The sequence below is a fragment of the Microcaecilia unicolor genome, chromosome 11, assembly GCF_901765095.1.
Source record: "Microcaecilia unicolor chromosome 11, aMicUni1.1, whole genome shotgun sequence".
NCBI lineage: Eukaryota > Metazoa > Chordata > Amphibia > Gymnophiona > Siphonopidae > Microcaecilia > Microcaecilia unicolor.
In genome coordinates, this window is record NC_044041.1 from 11,784,231 (window position 1) to 11,801,413 (window position 17,183).

Sequence of the window (17,183 nt, forward strand, 5' to 3'; positions counted from 1 at the left end):
TGCCCCAGGTACAAAATAAGTACCTGAATATATGTAAACTGCTTTGAATGTAGTTGCAAAAAAAAAAAAAAAAAAACAACCTCAGAAAGGCTGTATATCAAGTCCCAGTTCCCTTTCTAGTTTTAGACAACCTCACCTTGGCTTTATAAAGTTGTTATTTGGATATCCCTGCAATATTGATATGTAAATGCTGGCTTTCAGATGTCCAAAACAGGAATAGTGCTTCTAAAGTAAGGACCAGGGGTGTAGCTAGGTGAGGCCACGGGGGCCTGGGCCCTCCCAAATTTTCTCTGGGCCCCTGGTTTTGCTGGTGGGGGTCCTCAACCCCTGCCAGCTGAAACCTTGTCCAGCGCTGGTCTCGGGCGCCGCCACGTTGCTTGCCCTGCTGTGTCTTCCGTTCACGTCCGGCATGCACCCACTTTCTGCCCCCCCCCCACCTCAGGCTCTGGCCCCCTCCCACCGTGAGGTATGGCTTTGCCCCTGGTAAGGACCAAAGTGTAATGACAGAAGGTCCAGTAAGAGGAGAGAAAGAAGCCAGCGGCGAAGCAAGGGCGGGGCAGTGGGGGCGGTCCGCCCCAGGTGCACGCTGCTGGAAGGGTGCAGAGAGCAGCCGCACGCCTGTTGGCTCAGCTGTTTCCCTGCTCCCTCTGCCCCGGAACAAGTTACTTCCTGTTCCGGGGCAGAGGGAGCAGGGAGCTAGCGGAGCCGAGAGCCGCGCGGCTGCTCCCAGCAGCCAAGAATGCACCGGGGGGAGGGGGTTGATGCGCTGGGGGGTGTCATTGCGCCGGGGGGGGGGGGGGGGTATGTGTCGTGTTGCACCCGGGGGGGGTGCGCATCGGCGATCCGCCCCGGGTGGCAGCCGACCTAGGATCATCACTGAAAGAAGCGCAAGGGAAGTGAAAGAAAAGGGGAGGCAGGTCAGAGGAGAAGAAGCACTTTGGAGGGAGGGGGAGAGAATGGAGAAAGAAAGGACGGAAGAGAGTGAGAAAAAAAAAATCAAAAGCAAGAGCAGAATTGGAACAGAGAAAGAGAATAATGGAAATAAAAGACACGAATTAAAGATAACAAATGGCTTAATTTTTTTAAAGGTAAATATTGCAGTTCTCTATTAAGTGACACAGACAATATGTAAATGTATTTAAATGTAAAGCATAATTGAAAGCTGTGCCTTGGAATTTCTTGTCTTGCTTCTTCAGATTGTGCCCATGGGCTTTGTCTGTATGTGAAGTTAAAACAGCCCAAATGTGAGCAGGAAATAGGTTAGCCTTCAGTTGCTGGAACGGTAGGAAAATGACACCCCCTACTGGCCACTGCTTTGCAAAATTCTTCCTTTATCTTTACCATAGAGAGAGAAATTTGCCCTTCTGGTGACATGTTTGTGGTGTATAACATTAAACACTCAAGGCAAAATGTTTGTAACATGCACTTAAACACCACTTAGAGGACAATGTTTTCGAGCAGGCAAGGCATTCAGTTAATTTTAATAAGGGTCAAATGACTCTAGCCAGTTAGCTTTTCAGCAGATGATTCAGCATAGTTCTGTGTGGCTGAGTTGTCCAGACAAACTTACCTGGTCAGCGTGCTAAAAAAACCAAAACAATGTGATGTGCCTCATCCTCACACCTACATAAGTATTGCCATACTGGGACAGACCTGAGGTCCATCAAGCCCAGCATCCTGTTTCCAACAGTGGCCAAGATCCCAAAACAGTACAATACATTTTATGCTGCTTATCCTAGAAATAAGCACTGGATTTTCCCCAAGTCCATTTTAAGAATGGTCTATGGACTTTTCCTTCAGGAAGTCATCCACATCTGGAGAAGAAAAGGGGCCAGGATAGGTTATGTTAAACTTTCTTTAAAAAAGGAGAGAGGTGGACTAGGCCTCCCAGATCTTCGAATGTATAATGTAGCAGCGCTGATGCATTTCATCTATGAAGGGATAATAGATCAGCAGCGGTACTTGCCAGAGGGGGGGATGGAATCTTGGAGTAGGCCTTGGTCATTTATTAACCTGATACACGGGGCCCCTAGCGGGGATATTAATATTGCTAGTAGAAGGGAGCTACTAGGGCCCATGCGGAGAGCCTGGGGGTGGTGGAGACGTCAGCAAAAAAAGACACCGGAAGCTTCACCCTTCGTGAGTCTAGTGGGTAATGAAGCGTTCCCACCGGGAATGGGCAGAACGGCGTTTACTACCTGGAGGGATAATGGGTGTAGGATACTGGGGCAACTGCTGGTAACTGACACTGATACCTTTCATACATTTGACAGGGTAAAGGAACAATGGGACTTGACAAATAAAAACCTGTTACAATATCTGCAAATTAGGCATTACTGGTCCTCTCTAAGAATGAAACATGGGGAAGCGTGGACATGGGGACCATTAGATAGAATCCTTCTCAAAATCCCACATCAATGTAATGGGCTATCGACCTGGTATAAAGTGCTGAATGAAAACAGGCGGGAGGAGGAAATGAGGAAATTGATGGCCAAGTGGAACGTGGAGCTAGGCACTAGCTACACTGAACCAACATTTCAGAAGCTGTTTGTGACACTTTATGAAATGGTTAAGACCGCGGAGCTGCAGGAAACGCAGTATAAGATTCTACATAGAGCATTTATATCTAGGGCTAAAGGGAAAAAGTTGGGACTTTGGGTGGATGATTGCTGTATCAAATGCCGTGGGGCGGGGGGGACGTTGCTGCACTCCTTTTTAGAATGCCCGGCTCTGGCGCTGTGGAACAAGGCCATACAGGTGCTTAATAGTGTTGTGCAGAGGACCCTGGAATGGGATTACGCAACTTTGCTGCTGGGAGAACAATCCCTTCTAATTCAACAGGGTCTAACACAACCATATAGAAGGCTGGTGTATGTTGTCCTTCTGTTGGTCAAGAAAACGATCTTACAGTTTTGGGTTGCCGAAGAGGGGGCATTAGGAGAGGTATGGAAAGCTAAAATGAGGGAAGTTGGTACATTTGAAAGGCGACTCTACTCCAAGGCTAGTAAGCCAGAGACCCAGAAATATGCCATGCTGTGGGAGGAATGTTTAAATGTGCTCGTCTGATGACAGGAAGGGGTTTGGGAGAAGGAGTGTGTAGGGATGAGAGAGGGGGAGGGGGGGGACAGTGTGAAAGTTGAGAAGTGGATTGGTTTGTTTGTGGGAGTGCAAGGGGGTATGGCTGAAGGGGATTAATAAAATGCAATGCGGGTTGTGTTGGACACATTGGACTGACATGGTTGTAGATTATACCTACAAATTGGAACTTGTAGAATGTATACTGAGCCTTACTATGTATACTTTGTGAATACAGCCTGTCATTGTATGAATAAACATATATTTCAAAAAAAAAGGAAGTCATCCAAACCTTTTTAAAACCCCGCTAAGCTAAACTCTTTTACCACATTCTCTGGCAACGAATTCCAGAGCTTAATTACACATTGAGTGAAGAAATAATTTCTCTAATTTGTTTTAAATTTACTATGTAGCTTTATTGCGTGCCCCCTAGTAAACAAGCGATTCACATCTACCCGTTCCACCCCATTCATTATTTTATAGACCTCCATCATATCTATCCTCAGTCATCTTTTCTGCAAGCTGAAGAGCCCTAGTCGCTTTAGCCTTGCCTCATAGGGATGTCGTCGTCCCATCCCCTTTATCATTTTCATCGCCTAACAATCATTTTTAGAAAACCCACCCTGATGAGCAGGTCCCCTCTTGTTCCTCCTTTCCAGCATTCCATAACCATTAAAAAATTGTTTCAGAAATGCGATCTTCCCCTAAGCCAACTTCCCATGATCTCCCCCAGTTGCCCTCCCTCCAACTCGCATCCCTCTAACCCTTCCCCTCCCATATTCCTTTTGCTATTCTCAAGTATCCTATTGATTCATAAATTTGAAATTGTAAAACCACCATCTGCATGCTTCCTGTACAAAATTTTGCAAGGCCTGACACCATATTATTTATCTCAACATGTGGTTTTTGCTACTTCAGCTAGAAATCATAGCTTTCATAATTCCAGCCTAATTTGTTTTCCATCTGTAAAGGAGAAAAAAAGGACCAGATTATTAGAAACTTCTTGGACATTTCAGTTAGCAAAATTGTGGCAAGACCTCTTTTTTTTATATTTTCCATTCTTTAGATTTCAGAAAGAGAATTAAAATCTGGTTATTCAGGACATTTGTGTTAAGTAATTGATTTTGTATTTAATTGTATATTAGATGTCATCCTGGGTTGTATCCTAGTTTCTTTTTAATTAGCCGCTTAGAACTGTGAGGCCATAGTAGCATATAAGACCGTGGGGCTCGTTTTCAAAAGAGAAAAATGTCCAAAAAGGAGTCATAAAGCAACATTTGGATGGATTTCTTCTCAATACGTCCAAATCGGTATTTTTGAAACCTGTTTTCCAGACATTTATCTGTTTTCAATTCATCTGCAATGCATCCAAATCACAAGGGGGCATGTCAGGAGTGTTTTGAAGGCGGGCTTAGGGCGTGTCTAACACGTGGACGTTTTACAGCCATAATGGAACAAAACCAAAATGTCTAGGGCAAAAACTTCAACGCTTTGGTCTAGACCTGTTTTTCTAATGAATAAGACACAAAATGTGCCCTAAATGACCACTGGTGGGACCCCCAGTGGTCACTGACCCCATCCCATCTCCAACCCCCCCCCCCCCAAATGATTAACTTTATGCCAGCCTCAGATGTTATACTCGGGTCAAGTGGTCTAGTTAGTGGTGGGTACAGTGCATTGCAGATCGGTGGACCCAAGCCCATACCTCCTCTTTCCTGTTACACTTGTGGTGGAAACTGTGAGCCCTCCAAAATTCACCCGAAACCCGCTGTATCCACATATAGGTGCACCCTTCATCCATAAGGGCTATTGTAGCGGTGTACAGTTGGGGGTAGTGGGTTTTGGAGGGCTCAGTAGACAAGATAAGGGAGCAATGGTGAGATATGCACTACCCAAGCTGCAAAGGACTTAAATACAAATCAAACTACGCATCCAGTTTCTCCTACATAAGCACGCAACTGTGGAACGCACTACCAAAAGCCATCTTGAAGGGGGGGGGGGGCTGTGGGAGGTGGTTGGGATGGAAGTTTTTGTGTTTTTTTTGCATGCTGTGAGGAAGGGAAGGGCAGTGGTATGTTGGCTGGGGATGTGCTTCATAAAAAGTGCTGAGAGGGAAGTGAGTAGGAGGGATTATGGCTCCAGCAGGTTATTTAAAAAGGCCTTTTGGGTACCAGAACAAGGTCTGTTTTGGCAGGGGACTTTTTCAGTGCATTCATTCTAAAGGAGGGTAGCTGAACGGCAGCCAGCTCTTACAGTGCCCAGATTTGACAGGCAAAATTATTCAACTGGCATTGAAAATCAGTGCTAACCGGATAAATTTCTCCTCTGACCTAACCCCACTCCTCCTACTTAGTGAAACTTGGCAGACTAAATAAGAACAGAAGCGTTGCCATACTGGGATCGATGGAATGTCCATCAAGCCCAGTATCCTGTTTCCAACAATGGCCAATGTAGGTCACAAGTACCTGGCAAGATCCCAGAAAAGTAAGACCGATTTTATGCTGCTTATCCTAGAAACAAGCAGTGGATTTTCCCAAGTTAATCTTAATAATAGCTTATGGACTTTTCTTTTAGAAAATTATTCAAACTTTTTAAAACCCTGCTAAGCTAACTGCTTTTACCACAGTCTCTGGCAACAAATTCCAGAGTATAATTACACTGAGTGAATTAATACTTTCTCTGGTTTGTTTTAAATTTACTACTTATTTGTTTTATTGTGTGCTCCCTAGTCCTAGTATTTTTGGAAAGAATAAACAAGTGATTCACCTCTACCCGTCCCACTCCACTCAGTATTTTATAGACCTTTTTCATATCTCCCTTTTCCATCTCTTCTCCAAGCTGAAGAGCCCTATCCACTTTAGCCTTTCCTCATAGGGAAGTCATCCCACCCTTTTTATCATTTTCGTCACCCTTCTGTGTACCTTTTCTAATTCCAGTATATCTTTTTTGAGATTCCGTGACCAGAATTGCACACAGTATTAGAGGTGTGGTCGCAAAGGCATTATAAAATTTTTATTTTTATTTTCCATTCCTTTCCTAATAATTCCTAACATTCTATTTGCTTTCTTAGCCACCGCTGCACACTGAGCAGAGGGTTTCAACATAGTATCAACAATGACACCTAGATCCTTTTCCTGGTCGGTGACCCCTAAAATGGAACCTTGCATCACGTAGCTGTAGTTTGGTTTCCTCTTTCCCACATGCATCACTTTGCACTTGCTCACATTAAACATCTTACGGATGCCCAGTCACCCAGTCTCTTAATGTACTCTTGCACTTTTTCAAAATCCTCTTGCGATTTAACAACTTTAAATAACTGGACTAGGGGGCACACATTGAAGCTACAAAATAGTGCATTTAAAACAAACTGGAGAAAGCATTTCTTCACTCAACATTTAATTAAGCTCTGGAATTTGTTGCCAGAGAATGTGGTAAAAGCGGTTAGCTTTGCTGGGTTTAACAAAGGTTTGGCTATCTTCCTAAAAGAAAGGTCCATAAGCCTTTATTAAGATGGACTTGGAAAAATCCACTTCTTATTTCTAGGATAAGCAGTATAAGATGTACTGTACTGTTTTAGGATCTTGCCAGGTACTTGTGACGTGGATTTGCCACTGTTGGAAACAGGATACTGGGCTTGATGGACTTTTGGTCTGTCCCAGTATGGCAACACTTATGTTCTTATGTTTGTGTCATCAGCAAATCTAATTACCTCACTAGTTACTCCCACCTCTAGGTCATCTACTATAATAAAACTCACCCTCAACGTTCTGAAGACGTTCTGAAGTCACTCAGTCACTACCTGAAGGGTTCATGGATTCATGGTGGTGAAGCCACAACACTGACCATGTCTCTCTGGCCCGCCCTCGCATGACGGACCAATCAGAAAAAACACCCTCAACATTCCGAAACACAAAGGACCATCAAAAAACCGTTCCCGGGCAACACTAGGCAAATTTAATTACCTCACTAGTTACTCCCATCTCTAGGTCATTTATAAATATGTTAAAAAGCAGCGGACCCAGCACAGACCCCTGAGGGACCCCACTAACTACCCTTCTCCATTGAGAATACTGACCACTTAGCCCTACTCTCCGTTTTCTATCTTTTAACCAGTTATTAATCCACAATATGCATAAATGTTGAACATGCTCATGCTCCACCCAAGTGCCTCCCCCTGTTCACACCCTGCTGCATTTACACGCTACGTAACTTGTGCGCTGATATTACAGAATATGACTAGTACATACGCTCATAAATAGAAACAGAGAAAATGATGGTAGATAAAGGCCAAGTGGCCTATCCAGTCCGCCTATCCGCATCATCTGCGATCTCGTCCTCACCCTGAGAGTTCCCTCGTCCTCACCCTGAGAGTTCCCTCGCTTCCTTAAACTCCTTTCCACCATCTCAGTTCAGTTCAGAAGAGCATCGAGATTTTGTAAAAAAAAAAAATATTGGACCTTAACCCATTCCTTGAAACTGAATAAGCAGAAAACTAAAGTTTTACAGTTAAGTAACTCTTCAGATACTGTGCCAACAGCAATCTGATTGAACTCAGGTGAATTCCTTCTGTTTAAAAATCTTGTGAGGTCCTGGGCATGATTTCCTGATTCATGGAACCTCAAGTCTTCCTTTTAAGATGACTTGGCCAAGCTTTAATACTTCTACAATTGATCACTATAATTCTTTAAACCTGGGGATTTTGCTTAAGTTATTAAAACAACCTCAACTTTTGCAAAAAAAACTGTATTTAAAGCCCCTAAATATGATAGGGCAACCCCTTTCCTGATTCAGTGTCACTGGTTTCCCATCCAATCCCAGATTGCCTTTAAAATCTTGCAGACTTCTTCCCTGGAACCTCTTTATCATTTAGGGGCCTTTTTCCTACGCTGCGTAAGCATCTACACGTACCCAAAGCATGCCAAAATGGAGTTACTGCCCAACTACCGTGTGGCTGTTGCGGTAATTTCATTTGTGGTGTTCACGTCTGAAAAATATTTTTTTTATTTTTGGGCGGTCATATCGGACACGAGCCAAGTGGTATTTGGCGCACATAGGTCATTACCACCCGGTTGCCACATGAGTCTTTACCGCTAGGTCAATGGCTGGTGGTAAGGTCTCAGAGCCGAAATGGACGCGCGGCAATTTTCATTTTGCCGCACGCCCATTTTCGGCAAAAAGTTTAAAAAGGCCTTTTTTGCAGGCGTGCTAAAAAGATGGATCGGCGCATGCCCAAAACCCGCGCCTACACTACCGCAAGCCATTTTTCAGCGCACCTTACCTTAGTTAACAGACTGCTTATCTCTGCTGATTGGGTAAATCTGCCTTAGCTCCACCCCTGAACCACCTCGCGTCGGTCTCAGTAGTATTATCTATTGAAATGCTGCTGAAAATCCAGGATGGCCAACTCACTGTGATTAAACAAGGCAGGAGCCTCTTCTGCCTTTTCAAATCATTCTGACTTTATACTCCAGCACGTTCTGATGAGAGAAATGAAGTGAAATGAAATGGCTGCCGTCCAGCGCAAGACTCATTCCAACGTTTTCTTCATTTTGATTGAATTTGTTCCTTATAAACATGAACTTGCATTTTCCTGCTAGTGATAATACTCAGCTTTTTCCTCTAGCTTTTCTGTTGTTTCACATTTACTCATTATTTATTTATTTATTTATTTATTAGGATTTATTTACCGGCTTTTTGAAGGAATTTGCTCAAGGTGGTTTATAGCAAGAATAAGTCAAACATAAGCAATAGACAATTACAGCCGAAAAAATATTCAAACAACAATACAAAGTATGGCATAGTATACTACTTACAATTAGGGTTACCATATTTTGTCCCCCAAAAAGGAGGACACACCCCGCCTGCCCCCTTTCATGCCCTTGCTCCGCCCCCTGTCACATTTCCCCTCCCCCCTATCACACACCCCGTCACCCCCCCCCCCCCTCCTCGTCACCCTCCTCCCCTTACCTTACTACTGCCCTGGTGGTCTAGTGACCTCTTCGGGGCAGGAAAGAGCCCCCCTCTTTCCTGCCAGGAGCGCTGCCCTGCATGCATCCCTCCTGTTGCTGATCTCGGCGCCGATTCAAAATGGCTGCCGAGAGTTGAAGTCTCGCGAGGTCACTTTAACTCTCGGCGGCCATTCTGAATCGGCGCCGAGGTCAGCAACAGGAGGGATGCATGCAGGGCAGTGCTCCGGGCAGGAAAGAGGGGGCTCTTTCCTGCCCCGAAGGCGGAAGAGGTCACTAGACCACCAGGGCAGTAGTAAGTAAGGGGAGGGGAGGCTAGCAATCTGCCTGTTTGTCCGGATTTCTGGACAAATGGGTAGGCTGGTGGGAAGAAATCCGGACAAACGGGCAGATTGGCAAAACCCGCCCGGTTGCCCGGACATGTCCTCAAAAAGAGGACATGTCCGGGTAAATCCGGACATATGGTAACCCTACTTACAATGTCATCACAATACACAATAAAACATTTTAACAGACAGCGTAGGGTGTAAGCAAAGATGGAACATATAGATAGATAAGATCGAGTAACAGGAGAAAGAAAATAAGGGGTCCTTTTACCAAGCTGTGGCAAAAAGGGGCCTGCACTGGCATAGGCAAGTGTTTTACACGTGCACCGAGAACCCCCTTTTACCACAGCTGGTTAAAGGGACGTCTCGCTTTCCGACAGGAAATGGCCGGCTGGCAAGTAAAGCACTTGCCGCGCGGCCATTTCGGGAGGGAGGAGGAGCCCTTACCGCCACCCATTGAGGTGGCAGTAAGGGCTCCCACGTTAACTCGGCAGACATGACGGCATGCTAGGGGTGGGAAGCAGTGGCGTACCTAGGGGGGGGGGCGGTTGGGGCGGTCCGCCCCGGGTGCACACCGCTGGGGAGGTGCCGCGCGCCTGTTGGCTACGAGTGCGCTCGTTCCCTCCCTGCTGCTCCCTCTGCGCGGAACAGGTTACTTCCTGTTCCGGGGCAGAGGGAGCAGCAGGGAACGAGCGGACTCGGAGCCGACAGGCGTGTGGCACCCCCCCAGCAGGTAAAAGTGCACCCGGGGGGGGGGGGGGGGGCACGCTGCACCCGGGGGGGGGGGGTGTAATTTTGCTTGGGGGGGGGGGGGCGCATCAGCGATCCGCCCTGGGTGTCAGCCAGCCTAGGAACGCCACTGGTGGGAAGTACCACCAGGCTGCTGCGGTAGCCGGCGGTACTTCCTGTATAGCGAGCATTGGGCTTACCGCCACTTAGTAAAAGGATCCCTAAGGGACTCATTTAAAGAAAGTTGCTTGAACATAATTGTAGCTAGGGAAGGAGTGGGAAAACACGAACTGCTATAATATGTGCAGCCGGTGTCATTTACTTCTTCCGTTAAAGGCCTTGTTGAAGAGCCAAATTTTCACCTGCTTCCTGAAGTAGAGATAGTTTTGTGTTAATCAAAGCCTTTCAGGAAGTGCATTCCAGAGCGTGGGGGTTACTCCGGAGCAGGGGCGTATCTGCGTGGGGCCACAGGGGCCTGGGCCCCCGCAGATTTCGCCCTGGCCCCCCTCCCCGCTGTCAACCCTCCCCCGCTGCTTACTTTTGCTGGCGGGGGGCCCCAACCCCCGCCAGCCGAGGTCCGACCCGCAATCTCCATATTTCGTCTTCCTCCGTGGCCATGTGCTTCAAGGAAGTAACGCTGCAGTGCTGATTGGTTGAATCCAGTTCGGCGTCTGACGTCGCAGCGACGTCAGACGCCGAACTGGATTCAACCAATCAGCACTGCAGCGTTACTTCCTTGAAACACATGGCCACGGAGGAAGACGAAATATTGAGATTGCGGGTCGGACCTCGGCTGGCGGGGGTTGGGGCCCCCCGCCAGCAAAAGTAAGCAACGGGGGAGGGTTGACGGCGGGGAGGGGGTGGAGAGAGAGGCGGCGGCGGCGGCGGCGGGGGGGGGGGGGGGGGGGGAGCGAGGCAAAAATGTGCCCCCCCTCTCTGGCTCTGGCCCCCCCTACCGCCGGATTCCAGATACGCCCCTGCTCCGGAGAAGGTTCACTTGCAGGTAACACATCGTGTAATGTCCTATGGGAAATTCCTTAGGAGGACCTCCGTGACCTTGAAGGTGTGTAGACGGGACATCCTGTTCTTCAAGTACTCTGGGCCATTTCCTTTAAGGGCCTTGAAGGTGAAACAGAGAGTTTTAAATTTAGCCTTCATCAAATGCAGAGAGAGATAAGGAAAGGAGGTGCTGTGTTTGCGATTAAAGGCTGTTTCTTTTTTTTAATGTTGCAGTGAGCGAAGCGCAGCCACGCACGCTCTTCCATCCCTCAGTGACCATCAAGGAAGGCTATCTCCACAAACGCAAGGCTGAGGGCATGGGCCTCGTAACTCGCTTCACCTTCAGGAAACGCTACTTCTGGCTGAGCAGTGAGACCCTCTCCTACTCCAAGTCTCCAGACTGGCAGGTAGGTCAGTGCCCTGAAACTGTGGTGAGATGAAAACCGTGGAGCAGGGCAGGTCACTCAAGGTCAGATTTATTTATTTTTTTATTTTAGGTACATTTGTACCCCGCGCTTTCCCACTCACGCCAGGCTCAATGCGGCTTACATATACAGGTACTTATTTGTACCTGGGGCAATGGAGGGTTAAGTGACTTGCCCAGAGTCACAAGGAGCTGCCTGTGCCTGAAGTGGGAATCAAACTCAGTTCCTCAGGACCAGAGTCCACCACCCTAACCACTAGGCCACTCCTCCACTGTTGCTACTATTTGAGATTCTACATGGAATGTTGCTATTCCAACATTCCATGTAGAAGTCGGCCCTTGCAGATCACCAATGTGGCCGCGCAGGCTTCTGCGAGTCTGACGTCCTGCACGTACGTGCAGGACGTCAGACTCACAGAAACAGAAGCCTGCGCAGCCTTCTACATGGAATGTTGCTAGTGGAATAGCAACATTCCATGTAGAATCTCCAATAGTAGCAACATTCCATGTAGAATCTCCAATAGTATCTATTTTATTTTTGTTACATTTGTACCCTGCACTTTCCCACTCATGGCAGGCTCAATGCGGCTTACATGGGGCAATGGAGGGTTAAGTGACTTGCCCAGAGTCACTAGGAGCTGCCTGTGCCTGAAGTGGGAATCGAACTCAGTTCCTCAGTTCCCCAGGACTAGAGTCCACCACCCTAACCACTAGGCCACTCCTCAACAGATGGCTGTTGGAAGAGGAAAGCAACACAAAAAAGCACAGAAGGACCTCCTGAATTGGAACAATGAGACAATCTTTAATAGCGTCGACCCGGCACGGGCCGTGTTTCGGAGCTCAACAGCACCTGCCTCAGGGGTGAAATACAAATGTTCTTTGCGAGTTTTTCAGAACTTCGGCACAGCGTTTGAAGAGTGCTTGGTACAATCTGCTTGAAAACTTGCAAAGAACATTTGTATTTGACCCCGCTACGGCGGGGGTGGGAGAAGGTGAGGATGGGCCTGAGACAAAACTGGGTGGGCCTGGGCCCACCCGTAGCTACGCCCCTGAATTGAGGGGCTCAGCACCCAAAGGAAGGGAAGGGAGCTATGGACTTGGGAGGTATTTTACTCTTTTTTAAAAATTGTTACAAGTGCCCCTTAGGGTGCCCGGTTGGTGTCCTGGCATGTGAGGGGGACCAGCGCACTACGAATCCTGGCCCCTCCCATGACCAAATGCCTTGGATTTGTTCGTTTTTGAGCTGGGCGCCTTCGGTTTCCATTATTGCTGGAAAACGAAACCGCCTAGCTCAAATCCGCACAAATCCGATGCATTTGCCCGGCACAAACTGTATTATCGAGAAAAAAAAGATGGACGCCCATTTTTTCGAAAATACGGTTTGTCCCGCCCCTTCACTTACCCGTTCTCGGAGATAGACGCCCATGGAGACGGGCGTTCGCGTTCGATTATGCCCCTCTGTGTGTACCTTTGGATCTTCACTTTTTGTGCTGTTGGAAGCAGGGGCGTATCTGCGTGGGGCCTCAGGGGCCTGGGCCCCCGCAGATTTTGCCCTGGACCCCCCTACCGCCATCAACCCTCCCCCGCTGCTGTTGCTTACTTTTGCTGGCGGGGGACCCCAACCCCCGCCAGCCGAGGTCCGCTTCCACCTGCCGCTGCCTTAAAAACTACTTCTTCAGCCGGCGGGGGACCCCAAACCCTCGCCAGCCGCCCCGAGGTGTTTAAAGTTCATCTTCGGCCTCCGTGGCCGTGCTGCTGTTGATAGGAGCTGTTGAATCTACTTCGGAGAGAGTCATTGGTGGCGGTGGGGGTGGGGGCTCTGACAATGGCGGGGGGGGGGGGGGTCGGTGGCGGCGGGGGGGGGGGGGGGGCTAAAATGTGCCCCCTCCACCGCCGGAGTCCAGATACGCCCCTGGTTGGAAGAGGAAGGCAGGTCTGATGAATCTTTCCCCCATGAGTTTAGCAGCTCTTGATTGCAGGAAGTTATTCCTTTCTTTCTGTACAATGTTATCTATTGCACTTATCACCTTACAAATTTTGAAGGATTGCCCAAAGCAGCCCTATGACAGGCTGCTGTCATACTACTGTTCACAGAGTAACCATAGGTTGTCCAGTGAGCATCAGAATGGGTTACTTTAAGTGTTTTATTTAATGTTCTTATGTGTTGCTTTGGCCATACTCTGGAGAAAGAGGGTTATACAAACTTAATCTATGCTGATGACATTACTTTAATATTTATCTTAATTGCCATTTAAGATGTCATATACCATTCGGTTTTGCTGAGTTGCTTAGTTCACAATATATAAACAATTTTGATTCCAAATTTTATCAAAGCTTTATGGGCGTACATATCGCTTCTGTATGGTTAATTAGATGACGTTTTTTTAGCAAATGATCGGTTGAGTTTGCATAAGATCTTTAATTTATTCCTTTTTATTTTTCAATATTGGATTTAAAAACCGCAAAAATATACATTTTCCATCATGGTATATTGGTTCATAAACACGACACAAATGCTATTCATGGCTCATAAACATTTTTATTATTATTATTTTAATTATTATTTTTTTTGTACAACATTTTTTTCAAAAAATGTTTTTCTCTCTCTTTTATTATTGTGGATGTCTTCATTAATTCTATTCATTATATATCTTTTTTAATTATTTTTTTATCATTCTTTATAAAAAAAAATGTTTTTCAAAATTATTTTGATTTAAAGGTAAATGTGAACTGTTATTGTTTCGTTTCATTAAAAATGTTTTTATATTAATCCCAATTTACATGTTTATCATGTACATTTGTCTGAATTTTAAACTTCCATATTTATATATATATTTTTAGATTCTGTTATACATGTTTGATCAATGAGTACATTTGTCTGAATTTAAAGCTTTAATATCCATATTCTTCCAAATTTCGTTATATATGCCTGTTTATGGTTATTTCATGTTTATTTTATGTTTTTATCTTTAAGTATTTTATTTGACCCCTGATGTAGGCACTTGTATGGTTCGAAACACGGCCCGTGTCGGGTCCGTTTTTTTACTTATACTAATAAAGACTGTTGGATTCAAGTCTCCAGTGATGAATCGTCTTTGATTAGTCTCTACTTTTGCCTACTGTGATTCCCCCTGTTTTGCACTTTGGATTACTTTAATCTTCCCTGTTTACCACCACTTTTCAGATCCTAATTGATACTGTCGCTCATTGCTTTTTCACTATCACCATCTGAAAATCAGGGGCCCTTTTACGAAGACGTGTAAGCATCTACACTCGCCCAATGCACGCCAATATGGAGTTACTGCCCGGCTACTGTGTGGCTGTTGCGGTAATGTCATTTTTGGCGTGCATCCTATACGCACGCCCAAAAAATAATTTTTCTTTTCGGACGCACGTATTGGACGTGCGCCAAGTGGTATTTCATGCGCATAGGTCATTACCGCCCGGTTACTGTGTGAGACTTTACTGCTAGGTCAATGGCTGGCGGTAAGGTCTCAGACCCAAAAAGGATGCGCGGCAATTTTCATTTTGCCGCACGTCCATTTTCAGCAAGAATTTTAAAAGAGGCATTTTTTATAGGTGTGCTGAAAAATGATTCCTTGCGCACCCAAAACACGCGTCGATACTACCACTATAAACAGCCTTACAGTTTTCACAGCCTACTTCAGAAATGCAGCCCAAAATATAAAATATATGGTAATTTATCATTTTATATTTATGTATACATATCTTTGTCCTGGATCTAAAGTTATATTTACCAGCACTTTAGATCTAGAACAAAAAAACTTAATTCTAATATCAATAGGAATCAGAATCGGACAGTATCAAAATAGAGGAGTCGGAGTTGAAGGTTTGGTGTTATTAGTGGCAAGGACTTATTGCATAAAATGGGACCTGTGCTAAAATAACATGAGTTAGTGGTAAAATAACACATCTTAATAGTAGTACATTGATAACTATACCCCCCCCCCCTTAGTGTGAAGAGTTTTAGTCTCTGGTCACTAGAGCTGCTATTGTGATGTCATAATGCGTCATCTCACCAATAACAGCCAACCTTATCAGTGATGTCACAATGAATTGGTTGCCTGATAGTTGTCTCACTTTTATTACATATAGCAGTGATTTCCATTTCTAGAGACATTTCTATTTTCGTTAATAAGGAGGGACGTTATCAACATGGGCTACATTAAGATGTGTTATTTTACTGTTAACCCCAGTTATTTGTATCTAGGTCTCATTGAAACAAAATGGGACCTGTGCTAAAACAGGACGAGTTAGTGGTAAAATAACACATCTTAATGGTAGCCCACGTTCATAACTTCCCTCCTTAGTGTGAAGAGTTTCAGTCTCTGGTAACCAGGGTTGATATTGTGATGTCATAATGCCTCAGTCCACCAATAAGAGCCAATCTCATCAGTGATGTCACAATGAATTGGTTGCCCTCTACTTGGCTCACTTTTATTACATATAGCAGTGATTTCCATTTCTAGAGACATTTCTTTTTTTCTTTAATTAATATGGGAAGTTATCAGTGTGGGCTACCATTGTGTTATTTTACTGTTAACCCAAGTTATTAGTAACCGTGTCTCACTGCATAAAATGGGACTTGTGCTAAAATAGGACGAGTTAGTGGTGAAATAACACGTCTTAACAGCAGCCCACGTTCATAACTTCCCTCCTTAGTGTGAAGAGTTTCAGTCTCCGCTAACCAGAGCTGATATTGTGATGTCGTAATGCCTCAGTCCACCAATAAGAGCCAACCTCATCAGTGATGTCACAATGAATTGGCTGCCCTCTACTTGGCTCACTTTTATTACATATAGCAGTGATTTCAATTTCTAAAGTCATTTCTTTCTTTTTTTTTTTATTTAGAGGTGGGAGTTATCAATTTGGGCTACCGTTATGAAATGTTATTTTACTGTTAACCCCAGTTATTAGTAACTAGGTCTCACTGCATAAAATGGGACCCGTAGTTGGTGATAAAAACCCCTCGTTGATGACTCTACCCCTCAGTCTCCATCTCTGGCTCACAGACAGGAGAGGCTCCTTAAAGGACACTGACCTACTTTAATTCTGGTGCCATGGATCCTACCTTGGGACATGTGGCCAGCTATACAAAAGAGTTAGTATGCAGTAACTTTCTTCGTGGCCTAATCTCTCCAATCTCCCTTTGTATCTTACCTTGAGCTCTCTGGTTATCGAACATGTGCTCTCACTTCAGGGGGGTTCCTGGCACACACAGTGTTATTGTCTTGTTTCTTGCCGCAGGTTCGCTCCTCAATCCCGATCCAGCGGATCTGCGCAGTGGAAAGAGTGGATGAAAACGCCTTCCAGCAGGCACACATGATGCAGATCATGACAAAAGACAATGAGGGGCAGCTGCACACCATGTACATACAATGCAAGGTAAGACCAGCCAGGACACCACCAGAAGAGAAGGGAAGCAGAACCCTGATGGGTGTAAATTCCCTGTCCACGTAATATTGCTGAAGGCCAGAGGGAAATTACAGAGGACCAAACTGGGCCGTACATACCCTGTACATCCAGTAACCTGCAGAAGGAGAAAAAAGGAAGCTAAGGACTGCAACTGCTTTGAACACAATGCAAGGCGACTGAAACCACAGGGCAAATAGACCACTGAGGGTAGTGCATTTTACATAATCC

At 45.7% G+C, this 17,183-nt stretch overlaps 1 protein-coding gene across 5 annotated transcripts in view; it reads left to right on the top strand.

Moving 5' to 3' along the window:
• Window positions 1-17,183, top strand: part of RASAL1 (RAS protein activator like 1) — a 258,927-nt gene that overhangs the window by 175,576 nt on the left and 66,168 nt on the right. For all 5 annotated transcript variants that reach the window (XR_003943755.1, XM_030217945.1, XM_030217946.1 and 2 more), the window contains 2 exons: window positions 11,330-11,502; window positions 16,788-16,925. Coding sequence is in view for 4 of the 5 variants with exons in the window: in XM_030217945.1 (XP_030073805.1) it covers window positions 11,330-11,502; window positions 16,788-16,925 (311 nt within the window). In the remaining variant the exon portion in view is untranslated. The remainder of the gene's footprint in view (window positions 1-11,329; window positions 11,503-16,787; window positions 16,926-17,183) is intronic.